The 21,909-nt window shown below is 43.6% G+C and overlaps 1 protein-coding gene across 1 annotated transcript; it reads right to left on the bottom strand.

Moving 5' to 3' along the window:
- Window positions 1-8,768: 8,768 nt before the first annotated feature.
- Window positions 8,769-10,551, bottom strand: LOC125536872. The gene is made up of 2 exons (XM_048700149.1): window positions 9,199-10,551; window positions 8,769-9,097 (listed from the first exon to the last, which is right to left on the bottom strand). The coding sequence occupies exons 1-2, from the start codon at window positions 9,688-9,690 to the stop codon at window positions 8,912-8,914; spliced, it is 678 nt and encodes a 225-aa protein (XP_048556106.1). The 5' UTR covers window positions 9,691-10,551; the 3' UTR covers window positions 8,769-8,911.
- Window positions 10,552-21,909: the final 11,358 nt, after the last annotated feature.

Raw genomic sequence — 21,909 nt, 5'->3', positions numbered from 1 at the left:
TGCATGACAATATATCTGGGACTAGCCATGGAAAAGCCATAATAGGTAGGTATGGTGGTTGTTTTTAGGAAGATATAATAAGGCTTATGTATGATATCACGGGGTTTGGATGCACCTGCGAAGTTTGCACCATGTCTCGATGTGAGAAAGGGCAATGCACGACACCGTAGAGGCTAGCAAATTGCGGAAAGGTAAGAGTGTGTATAATCCATGGACTGACATTAGTCTTAAAGAACTCATATACTTATTGCAAAAGTTTATTAGCCCTCGAAGCAAAGTACTACTATGCATGCCCTTAGGGGGATAGATTGGTAGGAAAAGACCATCGCTCATCCCCGACCGTCACTCATAAGGAAGACAATCAATAATAATCATGCTCAAACTTCATAGCATAACGAGAGACTATACGTGCATGCTTTGGGAATCACAAACCTCAACATCAATATTCTTACTAAATATAACCATTTTCTAGTACCTCCCACATATTCCATCTCTGGATCGCAAAACTATTGCAAATAATCAAACATATCATATTCAGTGATCCATAAGTTTTATATGTAGGATTTTATGACTAACGATGCAATTGACCAATTCCTGTTGACTCTCTAAATAGATATAAGTGAAGCAAGAGAGTTTAATTCTTTCTAAAAAGAACATGCTCTAACAAATATAAGTGAAGTAAAAGAGAATTCTTCAAACAAGGTTTTCTATGTGAAGAGAAACAGGCAATCCAAACTTCAAATGATATAAGTGAAGCACATGAAGCATTCTATAAAGCCATACTCAAAAGATATAAGCGAAGTGCAATGAGCATTCTATAAATCAACCATGGACTACCTCATATCAGCATGGTGCATAAAAGAAAAATGAAAACTAAAAGCAAAAGACGCTCCAAGATTTGCACATATCACGTGAATGAAACGATATCGAAAACATACTGATACTTGTTGAAGAAAGATGGGATGCCTTCCGGGGCATCCCCAAGCTTAGACGCTTGAGTCTCCTTGAATATTTCTTGGGGTTCCTTGGGCATCCCCAAGCTTGAGCTCTTGCCTCTCCTCCTTCTCCTTGTATCAATACCTCCTCGATCTTCGAACACTTCATCCACACAAAACTTAAATGAACTTTTAGTGGCGGGATCAGTGAACATGGCAATGAAATCCCATCATGTAGTGCTGTAACATTATCGTATAATTATAAACAAACATTACCCACTGTATGCTATCACAATTTTATGGCCCCAAGTCAAGGAGGCTTCAACAAGAATTTAAACATACGCAAATAATGAAGCAATAACAACAATCTGTGAAAACATGACAGTCTATAAAGATTTGAACATCCATCATACTTCTGTAACTCAAAAATTTCTGAAAAATTAGTACAAGAAAACATTTTGTATAGATAGACAGTGCAAAAAGTTCCAGAACCGTTTGACGTTCCAGTAAAAAAATCTAAAATCGAGCACTACAACCAAAGATTCAATTTTGCACCGCACAAACCAACAAGGAATTTAATCATCCTAAAGGCAAACCTTGGCACATTATTTTTATAATACAATGGAATTTTACAAGGGGATAATTATTTTTGTTAAAATAATTATGTAATTAAGATTCACAAAGTTTCCGTGAGCTTGAACAAAGTTCAAGGAGCTCCCCCACTTCAACAATGCTTGTCTCTCTCACTTTCACTTTCCTTTTTGAAAAGTTTTGTGTTCCCCTCTATATTTTTTTTAAAACTTTATAAAAGCACTCGACAGAAATAAATGACTCTCTAAAACTTCCTGGTTGTCTCCCTGGCAGCGCTTTCTTTAAAGTCATTAAGCTAGGCATAAAGTGCTCAAGTAATGAATCCACCCGGATCTCAAGGTATATCAAAGCCAATTTGAATCAACAACAATTTAGCATTTAGTCGTGAGCACAAAGCAACATATATCAAGCAATGACGAAGACTAAATATCTTCCTATGCATCGGCATGTCATACAAGAAAAATTCATGCACATCAAGTAAAGGCCAATATATAGCATAAGCAGTTTCTTGCAATTTTATCTAGAGAGGCGGAGATGTAGTTCCTCTCTCATAATAATTGCAAGTAGGAGCAGCAAGCACATGCATATTATATTCATCAAAATCATCATGTGTCGTGGTAGAATGCAACCCATCAATGTAATCCTTAATAAGAGCAAACTTCTCCGATATAGTGTAGTTGGGAGAATTCAAAAAGATAATAGGACTATCATATGTGGGTGCAATAGCAACAATGTCATTCTTAACATAAGGAACTATAGCAAGTTCATCTCCATAAGCATAATTCATATTGGCATCTTGGCCACAAGCATAACAAGCATCAAGTTCATCAAAAAGGGATATTTCAAATGAATCAACGGGATCATAACAATTATCATAGCATTCATCCTTCGGTAAGAACAAAGGGGCATTGAATAATGTATGAGTTGAAGAGTTACTCTCATTAGAAGGTGGGCACTGGTAGCTAATCCGCTCTTCCTCCTTTTGTTCTTCGCTCTCCTTATCATCTTTTTCATCCAATGAGCTCACAGCTTCATCAATTCCTTCTTCCATAGGCTCCTGCAAAATATTAGTCTCTTCTCGGACAACGGTTACTTTCTCAATAAATTCATCAATATCGGAATTGTATTTATAATTATAATAGAAATATTTAAGAATACCAAGATTTTCAGGTCTATAGCCAGCATCATCATCATCTTCATACTTTAAAAACAGAGATTCAATTTCAGAAGCACCCTTAAAATCAACAAATTCTTCTATTCATTCCACATCATAGTAATCATATATGGCATTAGCATAAGAAGCTAAGGTTTCATTATCATTAAATTTGCATGAAAAGGGAAGATGTGGAGCATTCATCCTAGAGCAACAAGTATAATCATATCTCAAGCATAGATTCCAAGCATACCATTTTGAACATATGAATTTGATCCCATAACAATTTCCCTTTATGAGTCAAGCGATAATCCCTAAAGTATTCATGTTGCTCCAACGTTACTCCCATTATATAGTTGAATGGGGTTTTCTCAGGATTATCAAAGTAGTGCATAATATCTTTCACATAACGATCATTGAGGGTTTGAGGAGGTTGCCCAACTCCATGATTAGCACGTACAACTAATTTTTTTGGTATTTCGTGTTCCATATCCATAACTAAATATAGAGAACAACTTAGAACAAGAAATAAAAACTACTCGGTGATAAAGCAAACAAGCACACATGAGAGTATTCACCCCATGCTATAACTCCCCGGGAACGGCGCCAGAAAAAGGTCTTGATAACCCACAAGTATAGGGGATCGTTTGTAGCCTTTTTTGATAAATAAGAGTGTCGAACCCAACGAGGAGCTAAAGGCAGAACAAATATTCCCTCAAGTTCTATCGACCACCGATACAACTCTACGCACACTTTAACGTTTGCTTTACCTAGAACAGGTATGAAGCTATTTTGTAGGAGTGGTGCTAGAACTATTTTGCAAGAATAAAACTAGAAGTACTTTGCAAGATAATAAAAGTTAGGTTTTTAGTAAAAGGGTTTGTGTCAACAAGAAAGTTATTTGTCCCTAGGCAATCGATAACAAGTACCGGTAATTATCCTTGCAATTCTATATGAGGGAGAGGCATGAGCTAACATACTTTCTTTACATGGATCGTATGCACTTATGATTGGAACTCTAGCAAGCATCCGCAACTACTAAAGATCATTAAGGTCGTGAAACCCAACCATTGCATTAAGTATCAAGTCCTCGTTATCCGATACGCCATAGCCCACCTACTCGGGTTTAAGCTTCTGGCACTCTCGCAACCCACCATAAGAGAACCATTAACATATTGCAACACCCTACAGCAGGGGGCCCTCACGTTTGCGCGAGAACGAAGGGCATGGTAGGACAACACCATAAATAAAATATACAATCATACCAACCAAGATCACGGCAGAGGGGCGGAGCCCCTCCGAGATTGGATCTCCCACTCCGTTCTCTTCTGTTTTGTGTTCCCCAGATCTGGCCAAAAACGGTTTCTTATATTCCCGGAGATCCGTAACTCTGATTGCGCTGAGATTTTAACATGATTTTTCCACATATAAGCTTCCTTGCGCCTAAAGTAGAGCTCCAACCGACGTACAAGGTGAGCACAACCCACCACCACGCGCCTGGCTCAGGGGTGGTGCGCTGGTGTCCTGTGCCCTGTGTGGGCCTCCGTTTGAAGTGATTCCAACTCCCAAAAATCACATATATTCCAAAATAATTCTCCATAAAATTTTATTACATTTGGACTTTGTTTGATATGGATACTCTGCGATACAAAAAACATGCAAAAAACATGAATTGACACTGGGCATTGGATGAATAGGTTATACCAATAAATCATTTAAAAAGTTGCCAAAAGTATGTAAAAGTTGTATAATATTGGCATGAAACAATCAAAAATTATAGATACGACGGAGACGTATCATGGTCCCTCCTGAAGGACCTTCTCGATGATACTCTTTTTGGTTGGAATACTACAGGAGGCCACACGTTTCAGAAAAAGAAGAAAGGAAGTGGAAAGAAATGATTGGCTTCAAATGGAACACTCTATCTTGTATCCAACAACCGCCGACTATTCTGACCTGTGGCTTCTACACCTGCATTCACATGGCAGAATTCATATGGTCCACGAAAATGTTAAATCGGCACAATAATATCCTCAAATGGGTTCAAGAAGTATAAAACAATCAGCCTGAAGCTAGGTTAGTGCTCGAAGAACTACAAGTCAAGTTAGCGGCTATCATAAACAAGGAGGTCCGCTTGTCATCCGGCCTATTCTATAATAACTCCGAAGAAAATGCATACAACCAACAAAAAAGCCTTACCTAGCACATTGCAGCGGGTAAAACTGAAACCGTGACTAAACATATTTGGCGTCATGCACTATGTAGTTGATGAACACGTATTTTGTGTAACTCGTTTATTTTTAATGTACTTCTCGTTCCTTATTTTCAGTAGTTACCACCAGTTTTGTTCCTGATTTGCTTGCATTTAATTGATTCCTGCCCCCTATATGCATCAGCTAACGCTACTGTGGCAGCATTTTTATTCTAGCCTGGTGCATCAATCAGTGGCGGGCACTAACAAAAGACCGTCGCTCGTACTTCACATGATACTGGAGGGCGCGGAGATTCGCCCGCCATAGATATGGATGTCCGCCACTGCTACGACAACACTGGCGGGTAAGTTTCTCCGCTCGCCACTATTAGGGACCTATCAGTGGTGGGCGGGCACCCACCACACTGATGCCCCCTTAGCAGTGGTAGGAGGTCGGTGGCGGGCGGCCCAAAGAAGCTCGCACGCCACTGCTGGCCATTTTGCAACCGCCACTGCTAGGCATTCCTACAGTAGTAGAAGATTTACTGGCAAGGGTTTTCCATTGCCAACAACCAAATGAGCTCAAGTTTCTGGACTAGCTAACACACACTGAAAACTTCATCAACAGTACCAGGACTATTGGCGAACCAGACTCAGGGAAAACATGAGCGAGTGAAGCACCAGCCCCAAATCTTTTGTTAGTTCCTAGTTCAAGCATTGCCGGAAAAAGATATATGCCACCCTCTCTGTGTTGAGATGCACAGACAAACAATGCTTTATATCTCTCTCCCTCATCATTTTTTCAACAACATTTGGATAAAGTTTGTTTGAGAAGGGTTAATTCCTCTTTGAATAAGAACAACCCTCCGGCTGAGGTTCCTCGTTGGGTTACCCCTCCCATCGTCGTGTACTCCTGGGTCACAAAACCGAGAGCACAAAATAATGATCAATTATGGATGAGGTGAGAAAAACATAAAAAATATTTCTGGGCTAAGTTGAAGAGCCATAAGAGTCTAACATGCATGTATTACAACTGATTGCTTGTAGCAAACCAAACCGGACCTATTAGTACCACAACTTTTGAGGGGGATGAGGAAGAAACATAAGTAACAGAACACATTCATACATTTGGTTTAATGAAAATAAACACACTTTGTCATGTTGCTCCACAAGTCCACGCATCATTTCTCATGATTTCTGGATTAATGGCCGGCGTGCTAGAATAGTTTATTCATTTTTTAAGCAAGTGCCTTGCCATAAAGACATGTGAGTTGTTTCTCCATGTTGCCATTTGTCATCTACAAAAGATGGTGTGTGCCCATGTCATCATGTCCACACACTCAACTTGGAATTATTCAAGGACATTAAGCTTCGTCGAGTTGAATCCCAGATATCCGCAACATGTTTCTGCTCGGTATAATTTGCTTGATTTCTATATAAAAAATACATGGAGGCCATTGGCGCGTCAATTATGTGGACTCAATGCAAATTTCATTTCCATCTCTTCTAAATTTAAACCAAAAGAATCATCTAAGAAACAGAGTGCTGGGATGACAAGCTTGAGACTTTGCTCAATATAAGTGCTACATCCCTAGACTATTCAACGACCTGATGATTGCACAAGGTAAATTGAGGAAGAAAGCACTTTCCTCGTTGTAGCAATGATCAAATTAATCTCTTGACTGGATTTTGAATTCCGTCTGTGTTTTGGATTGAAGAAGTGTGCGTTTTCAAGAACACGAAATTTATGATATGGTCAGGATCTCTTATGATAATCATCTATGCTTAAAACATATCCTAATTCCTGGAAGTTAATACCGCAGCAAGTGCAAAGGATCGTCTAGTTATGCTCGTCGTGGTTCTTGATATCAAAGGTTATAGATGTTGTATGATATTTTCTTTGTATTCATATGATCATTTATGTAGGAGAACAAACAATGTCTACACATGAGTAACATGCTGCAACATTAGCTGAATCGTATTCAATGGATATTGAAAAGTTCGATATTTTGCAGAAAGAATTGACACTACTCCTTTGGCTGTGGTGACCATGGTGAATAAAATATGCACAATTTTCAATCGTAGGTGACTAAAGACACACCAAATGTTGCATCTCGAGACAAGTGTTTGGATTCATCACATGGTGATGCATTAAGCATCTCACCCTTACACGGATACTGTAGGTATGAGTGTGTGGCCATGCCATTCGTCACTACGCATCCGACATGGACAACAAAAGCGGATTAAGGACAAACTTAGTCATTTCTAACATACAATGTCTGATAACAGATGGAAGCCATACACCTTTGGAGTGTACTGAAGAAAATCATGGGCGTGACATTAGGTGTTCACATAGATGAAACAAGCAATCTAGAACGGTTTATTAAATTGAATTTTTTTTGATATAGCTAATGAGATGTGCCTTGTTACGGAATAATAAAGTATATAGTATCATATAGATTATAAATTCATCACTTTTAGTGATATTTACAACATACATTCTTCCTCCTACCGTCGGCACTACCTCCCTCCACTTACAAGGCTAATTGTATTCTTTAGCTTGATGAATATTTGAGAGATGTGCTGGCTATTTGAAAATACTAATATTCACCTCTAAACATATATCAAAAGGCTTCATATGTGGCTTCGCTCCCCCTTTGTCCGCCCCGACAGGGTTTGGCACGTCCTTCACCCCAATTTCAATTGTTCACAATAGTAACAGTATAATACAATATGGATGCATGCATATGCAAGAAAGGGTTCAGGGAGGCCATGAGGCTACTATACAGTTGTACAAGTTTTCCGAAACGAATTAGATACATCCATTGTTGTTTGTTTTTTTACCTGAATGTCAATGAAAGAAAATATTCCAGACATCAAATTAGATGTCGAGGAAATGAACTGCAAGATGACACAACTCCAAACCGAGCTAGCTACAGCCAAAGTTTCATGTATAAAAGAAAAACAATGCGACTACAAAACAATTCTTGCAAACCAAGCAAGCTACAACCGAGGATTAATACATGCGAGATAACTAAAAAAATGAAAGCAGGAATCGAAAGATCAAGAAACTCACATGGGAGAGTTCCTCATTCTCGAAAAAAATATATGAGACATTTCATGTATGACTACACTTTGCGATTCCTTGAAGCTATGGGCTCGATTTTAGAGCGAACTCCTTAAACTTTTACGATACAAATGTTTGTAGCAATTCTGCTACGGTATCATTTCATGTGTTTTCACCAACATAGCAGTTATTATGGCGATCAGCAAAAAGTGACGCAAATGCTAGAATCGCTCTTACACTTATTATTTAGCACACCGACACCGAGTCCTCCTACTCACTTTTTATTTTGAGATTACGTTCTCCTACAGTCCTACTCACTATGCCCCAAGAGAAGGGCTCGTGCAGCCCCTTGCGCTATGGGCTGGGCCCACTGCTGTTTTTTTTCCAGCGCAATCGCTTGTGTATTTTAGCTTGCTCTACCATTGTTTCTCCAAAAAAAAAACTTGCTCTACTATTTTTGTCGTAGCTCTCGCTCCACTGTTTTCTTTCTAGTGCTTGCCGGCTGAAAGAAAAATATTCATGAATTCCAAGTATGGTTGGAAGATTTCTAAAACTATTCTTGAATTCATAAGAGTTCCCCAATTTCCGAAAATGACCGCGTTCAAAAGATGTTCATGAATATGAAAAGATACACATGAATTGAAAAGGTTCATAAAAATGTACATAAATCCAATAAATATTCATATATTTGAATAAATGTTCATGAATTAGAAATATATTCCTGAACCAAATAATATTCTGAATTTCATAAAATGACAATGAATTAAAAAGGAAAGAAACGGGCTAGTATCCCATCCGTTCCATATAAGTCTATTTATAGATTTTAATTAATATGGATTACATACATGTTTCATCCGATACATGCATGTTTGGCAAACTGTTATAGCTCCCGAAATGACAAGCATTAATCAAAACAATCCAAGAATTCGTTCATGGATCTACGGCCGGATACTGATCGGAGGTCCAAACCCTAGCTAGAGCCTCAGGGACAGGTCCAGGGAGCCACCGACGCCGCCGGGCGGCAACGAGGAGGAGGGCGGCGTCGTGCGCAGCTCGGACTCGTCGGGACCGCTGTGGCTGGTGACCCTCGTCGGGAAGAACTCGATCTCCCGCACCTCCTTCCTCCCCTCCGCTGCCGCGAACCCTTCTCCGGCCGTCTCCTGCATGTCGATCCGTTGTTGCAACATAGTCATCAGTTAGTTCTGAAAAATCTAGATGAATGATGCCCAGCTTTGCAAACGCATCGAGCCAATGCACGTACCTTGCGAGCGGCCGGCAAGGTGGCGGCGAGATCGTGGATGGAGTAGTATGGCGCGTTGTTGGTGGCGGCGGCAGGGGGCCGTGTTTCTCTATCTCCCAGGAGCGGGGAGTAGTAGCACGATCCGGTGGCGGCGTCGAAGGCGGGCAGGTAGTCGTGGTGCTGCTGCAGGACGACGGAGTTGAGGTCGTGCTGCGGATCGACGCCGCCAGAGCACAGGCGCTCGAGCTCCGCCACGCTGAGGCCGCGCTGCGGGTTCGGGGTCTTCCTGGGCGGCGCCCCGCCGCAGCCGCAGCGGAGGCGCTCGAGCTCCGCCACGCCGGGGCCGCGCTTCGGGGTCTTACTGAGCGGCGTCCCGCCGCCGCCGGAAGCCGCCTGCTGCCTCCCCGGCCCGGACGCCGCCCGCGCGACCGCATCTGAGTGGTCCGGCGCGACGGCATGGGCCGACGTGTCCTCCGAGGCGGCGCCGAGAAGGAAGAAGGGCGTGGGCGCCATGAGGGAGGGGAGGAGAGGAGCGGGGAAGATGGCGATCGACGGGGGCACGTGCGGCTGGGATGCGGCTGACGTGGTGAGAGCTGAGACGGGAGAGGGTGGCTGTGTCCTCCCGGGGGCGCTCGTTTTATAGCGGCCGGGCGGCGGCGAGGGCCGAGGAGACACAGCGTGGCCTGGCGTATCTCGCCGCGGTCTACTCGCGTTCTCATTCGCCAGCCAGACAGGTGGGGCCTGACGTATCAACGACTAGTCCTCGGTCCTCGCGCGCTCGATGGGCCGGTACGTGAAGCATCTCCTGCTGCCAAGAGGGCCCAAACGGTCGTACCCCTCTCGGCTCCTGTCATGTAGCAGTCCATTCCATCTTCTCATCATCTTCACCTCGATATGATATTTAGACAAGAAACAGATCATATACGAAACTATAAAACTTTACATACGTAAAATAATAACTCAGAATCAGAATCATGTTGTAAATAAACGCCCATGTATATATGTCCAATGCCTAGCTGCAAAATGAACTATGGATGTGGTGTAAGAGCATCTCCGTTTCAAAAAAATAAAATCAGGTGTAGATTGGCTAGTTTGAGGCTAGCTTTGCCGTGCGGAGGATTGATCGAGAAATTAGCTTCCCTTCATCATCGTGGCCGCCGCTACCCCCGTTCGCCGTTGGGTCGGGGGTCACCGGATAGTATTCGGCGCTACAGACTGGGCCAGCAATATGCACACGCACTGGATTGGCTCCCTAAGTTTTGGGCCCCTGGTTGCGCAGGCCCATGACTGGCCCCGTAATTATCACTCTTTTGCCGTGGAGATCTCTACAATGAAGATGTTCTAGGCAAAACGGCGCGCCCAGTTTGAACTTGTTTTGACGATCTTTCTCTGGCTGAAATCCCCAATGCATCCTATCCCTTTATAGTACATATCCCTCACAGTTGATCCGTCATTGATGTGATCATTATTTCTGGTGAGTAGTACAGGAAAATATAAAGGAGATGGACTCATGGCCACACGTACTTAAACTACGACTTTGAGTGCCCATTCTTCTATATGGGATGTAGCTAGCCAGCTTTTAAAGATAGGAAGCGTTTGGGCTAGGCATTACTATTTCGTCAAACTCCACCTAACCATTGTAGGGTTATTTTTCGTTTCAGGTGTTGTAGCTCATCAAGAAATAAGACCTTCAAGTAGTTGGATCCCAGCCAGTTTCTTCTCTGGTCATGCTATTGCTTGAGCAAGCAGCATGTAATGGAGGCATGAAACAGCAAGGTGACGTACAGCTGGCATGCATAGGTGGAATGTCAGCAGAAAAGCACTGTGTGTCTGTCGCCGGAGATGAAGCATGCGGTGTCCGCCCTTGCCGCCGCCTGGCATAGCCGCCGTGCCAGTTGGATCGAGGCCGGCTTGCCGGCCAGCTTGCCCAAGGTCTCCGACGATGAGGACGACACCACGAAGGAGACAGGCCTCGACGACTCAGCCCCAGCTCCCACGCCTCCTGTGCATGACGGCTTCACCATGGAGCAGGCGTAGGTGCACTTAAACACTGCCATGGCGGAGATGCAACCTGCGTTGGCGCCTCTGTCGGTGTTCTAGAAGGCGCCAGAGGAACAATAGTACAACATGTTCCTCTTGGAGCAGTACCGACAGGCGGAGGGCCGGATCTACGGCGAGCGCGCGAGCGAGGAGGCCGTGGCGACCATGGCCGCAGGAAACCCCAACTTCGTGGCGGAGCAGTGTACCATCTACGATGCCTTCCGCGCTCAAGCCATCGCTCGCCATGAAGCTCTAGGTGATCCCGGAGGAGAACAACGACAGCTGCACCTCATATGCGTCACCGAGGAACCATCAGCCGGCCAGGTGGGACGAAGACAGTACCGGCGCCACCATTTCTATCGTGGACCTCACATCCACCGGCGAGGGACAGGTCGCGGACTCCTAAGAGCATGAGTAGGGCCATGGGAGGCGGCGGTGCCTTGTGTCCCATGTGGGCCGGTCTGTCTCCCGTGTTCTACCCTTCCTTACCGGAGACCGCACCTTCACTTTGTCGATCTTATCACCAGTGCTCACGGAAATGGAGGATGGAGGACGACACGGGCTTGGACGCCGGGCACCGCTGCCGTAGGATAGGTTTGCGGGTGTGTCTTTGTTGTTCTAAATGTTTGAAATGTAATGAAATCCGTCGTGTTTGTCTGAAATATGTCATGTTTGTATGAAATCCGGTCGTATTTGCATGAATTTTATCCGTGAGCACGGGTCCGCGAGGACCCATTCTAGGGCGACCGTCCGACACAGCAAACGCTGTCTGGCGATACACCTTGCGCGGCAAAGGAGAAAATATATTTACTCATTAAATGGCCAGTTATGACCATTACCCAGTTGTAAAAACAATTGTGTACTGGTGTAAGATCATCCGTTCTAGGTGAGCTGGTTGCTGAGGAGGCACCCATGCCACGGGGACATCTTCGTGGTGGTCCTGTACCGATCAAGGGCCTAGGCCTCTGTTAGCGCGAGGGCCCAGTCCTAGCGACATCCGATGTAGGGGGGTAGCCTAGGTAATACAGGAGGCGCTCCAGGGGCAGGCCCAGTTCAATTCATGGGTATTCAATTGAATACCCATTATTTTTGTCAAAAGAATTGATGTATACAATGTATATTGCATACATTTATATGGAAATTAAGGAAACAGAGATAATATGAGAGGCTACCAAGCCTTTTAGCCCACGTTCTGGTGTCACCCGACATGGCCCAGTAGCCCTATCCCATGCTCGCAGCCCATTCAAAAATAGCTGCGGCCTGCCTGATAGCCCTCTTCCAAATGTTTCCGACTAAAGCACCGGGCCCTGACGGTTTCCCCGCCCACTTCTTTCAGAAGCATTGGGATCTTTGTGGGGATGAGGTAACAAGAATGATCATTCGAGTGCTCGATGGAGTAGATTCACCGGAGGAGATTAACAACACGTTCATTGTTTTAATTCCCAAGATAGCAAGTCCAAAAGTTTTAGGACAATTTCGGCCAATAAGCCTTTGTAACGTGATCTACAAGATCGCCTCAAAGGTCTTAGCTAACCGGCTGAAATCTATTCTCCCCGATATCATCTCTGAAGAGCAGTCGGCTTTCGTCCCTGGATGCCTCATAACGGATAACTTTATAACAGCCTACGAGTGCTTGCATTACATGAAAACCAGGAGGGTTAAAGGCAACAGATATTATGCTCTAAAATTGGATATGATGAAGGCATACGACCGTCTGGAGTGGTCATATCTTGAGGTAGTGATGACCAAGATGGGTTCAGCCCTAGGTTCATTGCTACTGCGATGAGGTGCGTGTCCTCGTTCTCTTTCTCTGTTCTCTTTAATGGAGGGAGCTTGGATGTTTTCAGGCCTTCCCGGGGCTTGCGGCAAGGAGACCCTATATCGCCTTACCTGTTCTTACTAGCGGCCGAGGGTTTATCGTGTCTATTGAAGGCGCAAGGGGCAGTGCGTGGGATAGAGGTTGCTCCAAATGCTCCTACAGTTAACCACTTGCTTTTTGCCGACGACAGTTTGCTATTTTTTGAGGCCTCCGATGAAAGTGCTACAAGAGTCCGAGATATACTAACAACATACTACAATGCCTCAGGCCAAAGGATAAATTAGGATAAGTCTTCCATCTTCTTTAGTAAAGGAGTCCCTGGTTTGACAAAAGAGTCGATCAAGCAAACTTTGAATATTCATAATGAATCTTTATCAGAGAAATACCTAGGCTTACCTTCGGATGTGGGTAGAGAAAATGAAGGATCCTTTAGATATCTCAAGGATAGAGTCTGGAAGCGAGTTCAAGGGTGGATGGAGAAGTGTTTATCAGATGGGGGTAAAGAAGTGCTCATTAAATCCGTGGCCCAATCCATACCTACATATTCGATGGCGTGCTTCAAATTACCACGGGGTCTCTGTGAGCATATAAATGGCATAATTCGGAAGTTCTGGTGGGGAAGTAAGAATGGAGAAAGGAAAACAGCGTGGGTCTCTTGGCGCACAATGACTATACCGAAATACATGGGAGGTTTAGGCTTTCGAGATATCGAACTGTTCAATCTGGCATTACTTGCTCGCCAAGCCTGGAGGTTGCTACAAGAGCCTGAGACATTGAGCGCAAGAGGCCTTCGAGCTCGCTATTACCCCGGTGCAAGTATCCTTGATGCTACCCTGGGTCGGGCCCCGTCTCAGGTTTGGCGATCGATTCTGGAAGGGAGGGATGTGCTGTGTTTAGGGCTGATCAAGAGAATAGGTGATGGGTCGACTACCCGAATTTGGTCTGACAACTGGATACCGAGAGATTATAAACTACGACCGATCTGCGCTTTAACAGCTAACCCACCAACTTCGGTGGCGGAGCTTATCAATCCCGTGACACGCTCTTGGGATAGGCAAATGCTCTCGGATAATTTCATAGCACCGGATATTGAGGCGATCATCAACATACCCATCAGTAACCGAGTGCAAGATGACTTCTGGGCGTGGCACTATGATCGGCGTGGTGTATTTTCAGTTCGTTCAGCGTACCGGATGATCACGGCTATCAAAGCTCAACGGGAAGATTGGCTTGAGCACCGATCGGGACACTCAAATGCTGCAGCTGACAGGAGCTCATGGACACAGTTATGGAAGGTGAAAGTGCCATCCAAAATTCGTGTTTTCGTGTGGCGACTCGCTCATACTTCGCTTCCCACGGGTCTAGTCCGGCACCAGAGGAAAATGGAAGACAATCCTGTCTGCTCTATATGCAATGCAGCGGAGGACTCATGGAGGCATTCACTTTTAAGTTGTACTATGGCCAGGTGTGTGTGAGCGTTGTGAGACGATGAGTTGCTCGAGCATGTGATATCGAACCAAAATGAAGATGCCAGGCTCTGGCTTTTCTGGCTCTTCGAGACCACAAACCAACATGATCTTGCCCGTGTTCTGGTGACTATGTGGGCGATATGGTGGGCTCGGCGAAAGGCTATTGATAATAATGAGTTTCAGAGTCCGTTATCCACTATGTGCTTCATCAAGAGATACTTAGATGACCTTGAGATTGCAGATGCCAAGACATCAAGACCAATGCTAGGGCAGGCGGATCGGCCCGTGCTAAAGCGTGGTTACCACCTACTGGGGAGGCGGCAAAACTAAATTGTGACGGAGCTCTTTCCACGTTGGGAGAAAGGGCAGCTGCTGCAGTGGTGTGTAGAGACAAGGCAGGAATCTACCTGGGAGCATTAGCAGTGGTGTATGATGGCATGATCGACCCAGCGAGCTTGGAGGTGCTAGCCTGTAGCGAAGCCCTCGCCCTTCCTCAGGACTTAAATTTGCAAGACTTGGAGGTAGCCTCAGACTGTCAGGAGGTAATATCGCATATCAGAGATGGAGGGGCGCCGGTCTATGCTCCTATCCTTAGGGAAATTCAATTTAGTAAAAATGTTTTTACTTCTGTTTCTTTCCGGTTTGAATTTAGGGAGAATAATTTTGAGGCCCACTTGCTAACGAAAGGAGCTGCGTCTCTTGCAGTGGGTCGCCATGTGTGGCTAGGGGTTTTACCCGACATTGCTTGTATACCTCAGATTTTAAGCCCTTAATAAAACCCCTAGTTTACCCTAAAAAAAAAAGAACACCACAGGTCAAAGGGCGCGCCGCCTCCCCAAATCGCCAATTCTGATCGCATCTCGTCTTTCCACGACGCCACCGCAGCGGCAGCGCACACGGCAGGGGTGGACGCCACGGTGGCCACGGGCTGGTGGGCGGCAGCGCGGCGCAGACATCTCGTATGCGGCATGGGGTATTCGTCTCGAATTACCTACCTCAGTGCTCGGGATCAGGATAAACCGTCGGACACAGTCTGCTTGCTATGGAGCGTCCACATCTCCACATGTGTACAAACAGTAATAGCAGTAAGTTATTTTGCCTAGTTGGCTTTCTATTTCAGCATACTGAAATTTCAGATTTGTTTGCACTTTACAGTGAACAGTGTTACTATTCATCACCCAGGGTGCAGAATAAGTTATTCTTCACCCGAGGTAATATGACGATCATTTCATAATTAAATTATGTTTGAAATTCAAATAGTTACATTCTTATTGATTCACTACGTAAAATTTGGCATAAGAAAATAAAAATATAGGTCATAAGACAAGAAAATTTGCAGTTTATGTGTATTTTACATTATGATTTTACGTTTGTAATTTAATATAACATAAAATATTTTTTACAACGATTATATATTTTTTTACGGTCTCTTTTTACGTCGAAAATAAGACAAAACTTACGGAACGTAAAATTACGGTGCATTCATGGTAAATAGAGGTGGGTGAAGAATAACTATTCTTATTCTTCATCCAGGGTGACAAATAGCGCGACCCTTACAGTGAATTCATGTATTGTTTACACAATATAAATTGAGAATTTGCTTAAGTTACTAAGTCGTCTAATACATGAATGTTGTTTGCAATTTGCGATGTAGATTTGCAATGCGAGAATCATTGTGAATAATGGATTTGTATCAATGAAAATGACATCTAACAATTAGCACTCAAAACTTATGATTACAAGAAATATATCCTTTAAAATTTTGAATACACACTCTTAAATCCTGGGCCCGCCCCTGAGGCGCTCGTGGGCGTTCGCGGGCACCAAGGAGGGCTCCTTCATGGTGACCGGGCGCCAAAGAGGCGGTGATGTCGGTGTCCTCTCCTTATCGCACCAGAGCTAGGACAGTGGTGACGCCGACCGGTCGAAGCACCCCAGCGTACTAAGCGGCAACTCCTCCTTGACGCGGCGTGGGGGGAGGGGAGGCTCCTGGTTGAAGCGGTGGCAAGGCTAGCTTCTCCTTGATGCGGTGGCAAGGCTGTCTTGTCTTTGACACGGTGGAGAGGCATGAGGGAGGTGCTCGACCGCGGTCGCATAGCAACAGCTCGAGGAGGAGCTCTAGGTGCACGTGGTCCTCTTGATCCGGCATGACGTCTTTCGTGAGGAGGGGCAGTTGCGGTTATGGTTGCTCCTCCTATTCAGATCTCCTCCTTGTATGTCGGGGCAGTGGACAAGAAAGACCCCGGAGAACATGGGCGGCACCACACGATAAACTTAGAAAGCCGGATCCACCGGCCGGCACCAAAAACCAGCTGCTCTAGCCGGACTTGTCCATCGTTGTTCCATAAAGGAGAGGAGCAGCGACGGTGGTGAGCGGAGAGGAGGCCAGTGATCACCCACAAGTGTAGGGGGTCTATCATAGCCTTTTCGATAACTAAGAGCGTCGAACCCAACGAGGAGCAGAAGGAAATGATAAGCGGTTTTTAGCAAGGTATTTTCTGCAAGCACTAAAATTATCGGTAACAGATAGTTTTGTGATAAGGTAATTTGTAATGGGTAACAGATAGTAAAAGTAAATAAGGTGCAGCAAGATGGACCAATCCTTTTTGTTGCAAAGAACAAGTCTGGACAAACTCTTATATAAAGGAAAGCGCTCTTGATGACACATGGGAATTATCGTCAAGCTAGTTTTCATCACGTTCATATGATTTGCGTTCGGTCCTTTGATAATTTGATATGTGGGTGGACCGGTGCTTGGGTACTGTCCTTCCTTGGACAAGCATCCCACTTATGATTAACCCTATTGCAAGCATCCGCAACTACAATACAAGTATTAAGGTAAATCTAACCATAGCATGAAACAGATGGATCCAAATCGGCCCCTTACGAAGCAACTCATAAGCTAGGGTTTGAGCTTCTGTCACTCTAGCAACCCATCATCTACTTATTACTTCTCAATGCCTTCCTCTAGGCCCAAACAATGGTGAAGTGTCATGTAGTCGACGTTCACATGACACCACTAGAGGAAAGACAACATACATCTCATCAAAATATCGAACGAATACCAAATTCACATGACTACTTATAGCAAGACTTCTCCCATGTCCTCAGGAACAAACGCAACTACTCACAAATCATATTCATGTTCATAATCAGAGGGGTATTAATATGCGTAATGGATCTGAACATATGATCTTCCACCGAATAAACCAACTAGCATCAACTACAAGGAGTAATCAACACGACTAGTAACCCACAGGTACCAATCTAAGGCTTTGGGACAAAGATTGGATACAAGAGATGAACTAGGGTTTGAGATGAGATGGTGTTGGTGAAGATGTTGATGGAGATTGACCCCCTCCCGATGAGAGGATCGTTGGTGATGACGATGCTGATGATTTCCCCCTCCCGAAGGGAAGTTTCCCCGGCAGAACACCTCCGCCGGAACCCTAGATTGGTTCTGCCAAGGTTCCGCGTCGTGGCGGTGGAGTTTCGTCCCGAAAGCTTGCTTATGATTTTTTCCTCGACGAAAGACTCCATATAGCCAAGGATGGGCATCAGAGGGCTGCTAGGGGGCCCACGAGGCAGGGGGCACGCCCAGGGGGTAGGGCGCGCCTCCCACCCTCGTGGACGGTGGGTAGCCCCCCTCTGGTACTTCTTTCACCCAATATTTTTATATATTATGAAACGTGCTCCCATGAAGTTTCAGGACTTTTGGAGTTGTGCAGAATAGGTCTCTAATATTTGCTCCTCTTCCAGCCCAGAATTCCAGCTGCATCCATTCTCCCTCTTCATGTAAACCTTGTAAAATAAGAGGGAATAGACATAAGTATTGTGACGGAAAGTGTAATAACAACCCATAATGCAATAAATATCGATATAGAAGCATGATGCAAAATGGACGTATCAACTTCCCCAAGTTTAGACCTCGCTTGTGCTCAAGTGAAAGCCGATATCGATAAATATGTCCACATGTTTAAAGATAGAGGTGTCGATAAAAATAAAAATACGGACATGAGGGCATCATGATCATTCTTAGAACAACAACATATACATATATTGTCATATGATCTCTTATGCTAAGTAATAATTCAATCACAATTTCAAGTATGAATCAGAAACTTCATTGAGAACCAACAAACTATAATGTCAGCCATTGAGGCAATTGCAATTTATCATAACATCAGAAAGAGTCAATAAGAGCTCTTCAGCAAGTCCACATACTCAACCATCATTTAGTCTTTCACAATTTCTAGCACTCACGCAATATTTATGGGTATGAAGTTTTAGTCGGACACAGAGAAAGATAGGGGCTTATAGTTTTGCCTCGCAACCTTTTACCTCAAGGGTAATGTCAACAATAATAGTTCATGAAAACTCACATCCAATTAGCTATATATATCAGGATCTTTCCAACACATTGTGCTTGCCAAAGAACAAAATGTTAAAAGGAAAGGTGAAGATCACCGTGACTCTTGCATGAAGTATAAGACAAGAATAGAAGATAGGCCCTTCGCAGAGGGAAGTAGAGGTTGTCATGTGCTTTTATGGTTGGATGCACAAAATCTTAATGCGAAAGAACGTCACATTATATTGCCACTTGTGATATGGACCTTTATTATGCAGTCCATCGCTTTTATTTCTTCCACATCACAAGATCGTATAAAGCTTATTTTCTCCACACTAATAAATCATACATATTTAGAGAGAAATTTTTATTGCTTTCAACGATGACAACTTACTTGAAGGATCTTAGTCAATCCATAGGTAGATATGGTGGAGTCTCATGGCAAAACTAGGTTTAAGGATATTTGGGAAGCACAACTAGTATCTCCACTTGGTGCATAGAATTTGGCTAGCATGAGAGGGAAAGGCAAGCTCAACATGTTGGATGATCCATGACAATATAATTTATCTCAGATGTAAGAAAACATAACCCATTACGTTGTCTTCCTTGTCCAACCTCAACTCTTTAGCATGTTATATTTTAATGAGTGCTCACAATCATAAAAGATGTCCAATATAATCATGTTATATGTGAAAACCTCTCTTTCTTTATTACTTCCTATTAATTGCAATGATGACCAAAACTATGTTTTTCAACTCTCAACAACTTTTATTCATCATACTCTTTATATGTGAAGTCATTACTCTCCATAAGATCCACATGATCCCTTTATTTATTTTTATTATTTTTCTTTTATTTTATTCCCTCAAGATCATTGTAAGATAATCAAGCCCTTGACTCAACAATAATCATTATTATATATAGCTCACAGACTCGATTACATAGAAGGATCATAAAGCAAAACTCAAAACTAGATCATACTAAAACTTTATTCCACTAGATCAAGATATTACCAAAAGGATCGAATTAGCAAAAAAACAGTAAAAATAAGAGTGTGATGGTGATACGATACCGGGGCACTCCCCCAAGCTTGGCAGTTGCCAAGGGGGAGTGCCCATACCCATGTATTTATGTCTCCTTCCTCGGAGGTGGTGATGATGGAGTTGTTGATGATGTGGGCTTGTCGTCCATCTTCCAAGGCATAGGCTCACCATCATAGAAGGATGATCGAGTCTCCGGGATCCTCAAATTTGGAGCCAAACTCATCCTCTTGAATCTATATTCAGACTCACAGTTTTGGTTTTGCAGGTCATAGATCTGTCCTTGGAGGTGCTCAATTTTCTCGTGAAGTTTGAAGATGGCCTCCCCAATGTTCTTGTCATCCAGCTTGTGGTTGTTGGTGAACTCCGTAATCATTATATGATTGGAGTCGACTCCACGTTCCACCATCTCCTGGCACATGAAAACTTGTTGCTCCATTGCCTCGAGCCTTGTCTCCACGCTTCCAGTCTTCCTTGGTCCCTCAACATCGCGGATGTGCAGCAACCCCTCACGCATCTCAATGGTTTGAGGGTGTTGCAGCACCTCTGCGAGGTAGGGGTTGATGACCTTCTTGAAGAACATGTCCTTGGGGGTACTTGAAGAGGCCATGGTGATCTAGAACTGTCAGAAAAACAGCTCGAAACAAAGACAGAAGATATTTGCGTGATACGGTGGTCAAAACCGTCGGGAGATTATATAATGATTTTTTACCGACCAAAAGAAGTATCGTGCAAGAAATCGGAGTCCGGAGAGCACACGGGGTGCCCACGAGGCAGGGGGCGCGCCCTCCACCCTCGTGGACGCCTCATGTCCTTCCCGGACTACTTCCTACTTTCCTATTTTATTAAATATTCCAAAACAGAGAAAAAATGCTATTAGAACTGTTTTGGAGTCGGTTTACTTACCGTACCACGTACCTATTCCTTTTTGGAGTCTAAAACGTTCTGGAAAGTGTCCCTTATGTATTCCTACGGGGTTACGGTTTCAATAACATTATTTTCAACATTTATAGGATTACGTGAGATATAATGTTTGACTCTTTGACCGTTCACCACCCTTGGATTTGTGCCTTAGAAGTTGTTGATTTTTATGGCACCGGAACGATAGACCTCCTCGATGATGTAAGGACCTTCCCATTTAGAGAGGAGTTTGCCTGCAAAAAATATTAAACGAGAGTTGTATAACAGTACATAATCACCTACATTAAACTCACGCTTTTGTATCCTTTTATCATGCCATCTTTTAACTTTTTCTTTAAACAGCTTGGCATTCTCATAAGCCCGGGTTCTCCATTCATCAAGTGAGCTAATGTCAAAAAGCCTCTTCCCACCGGCAAGTTTGAAATCATAGTTGAGCTCTTTAATGGCCCAATATGCGTTATGTTCTAGTTCGAGAGGTAAGTGACAAGCTTTTCCATAAACCATTTTATACGGAGACATACCCATAGGATTTTTATATGCAGTTCTATAGGCCCATAATCCATCATCAAGTTTCTTGGACCAATTCTTTCTAGATCTATTAACAGTCTTTTGCAAAATTAATTTGAGCTCTCTATTACTCAGTTCTACTTGACCACTATACTGTGGATGATATGGAGATGCAATTCTATGATTAACATCATACTTAGCAAGCATTTTACGAAAGGTGCCATGAATAAAATGTGAACCACCATCAGTCATTAAATATCTAGGGACTCCAAACCTTGGAAAAATAACTTCTTTAAGCATCTTAATAGAGGTGTTATGATCAGCACTACTAGTTGGAATAGCTTCTACCCACTTAGTAACGTAATCAACAGCAACTAAAATATGTGTGTACCCATTAGAGGAAGTCAAAGGTCCCATATAATCAAAGCCCCAAACATCAAATGGTTCAATAACAAGTGAATAATTCATAGGCATTTCTTGGCGTCTACTAATATTACCAATTCTTTGACATTCATCACAAGACAAGACAAACTTACGGGCATCTTTGAAGAGAGTAGGCCAATAAAAACCGGATTGCAATATCTTATG

This window comes from Triticum urartu, chromosome 1 (assembly GCF_003073215.2).
Source record: "Triticum urartu cultivar G1812 chromosome 1, Tu2.1, whole genome shotgun sequence".
NCBI classification, from domain to species: Eukaryota; Viridiplantae; Streptophyta; class Magnoliopsida; order Poales; family Poaceae; genus Triticum; species Triticum urartu.
This window is presented reverse-complemented; position numbering and strand designations above follow the sequence as displayed.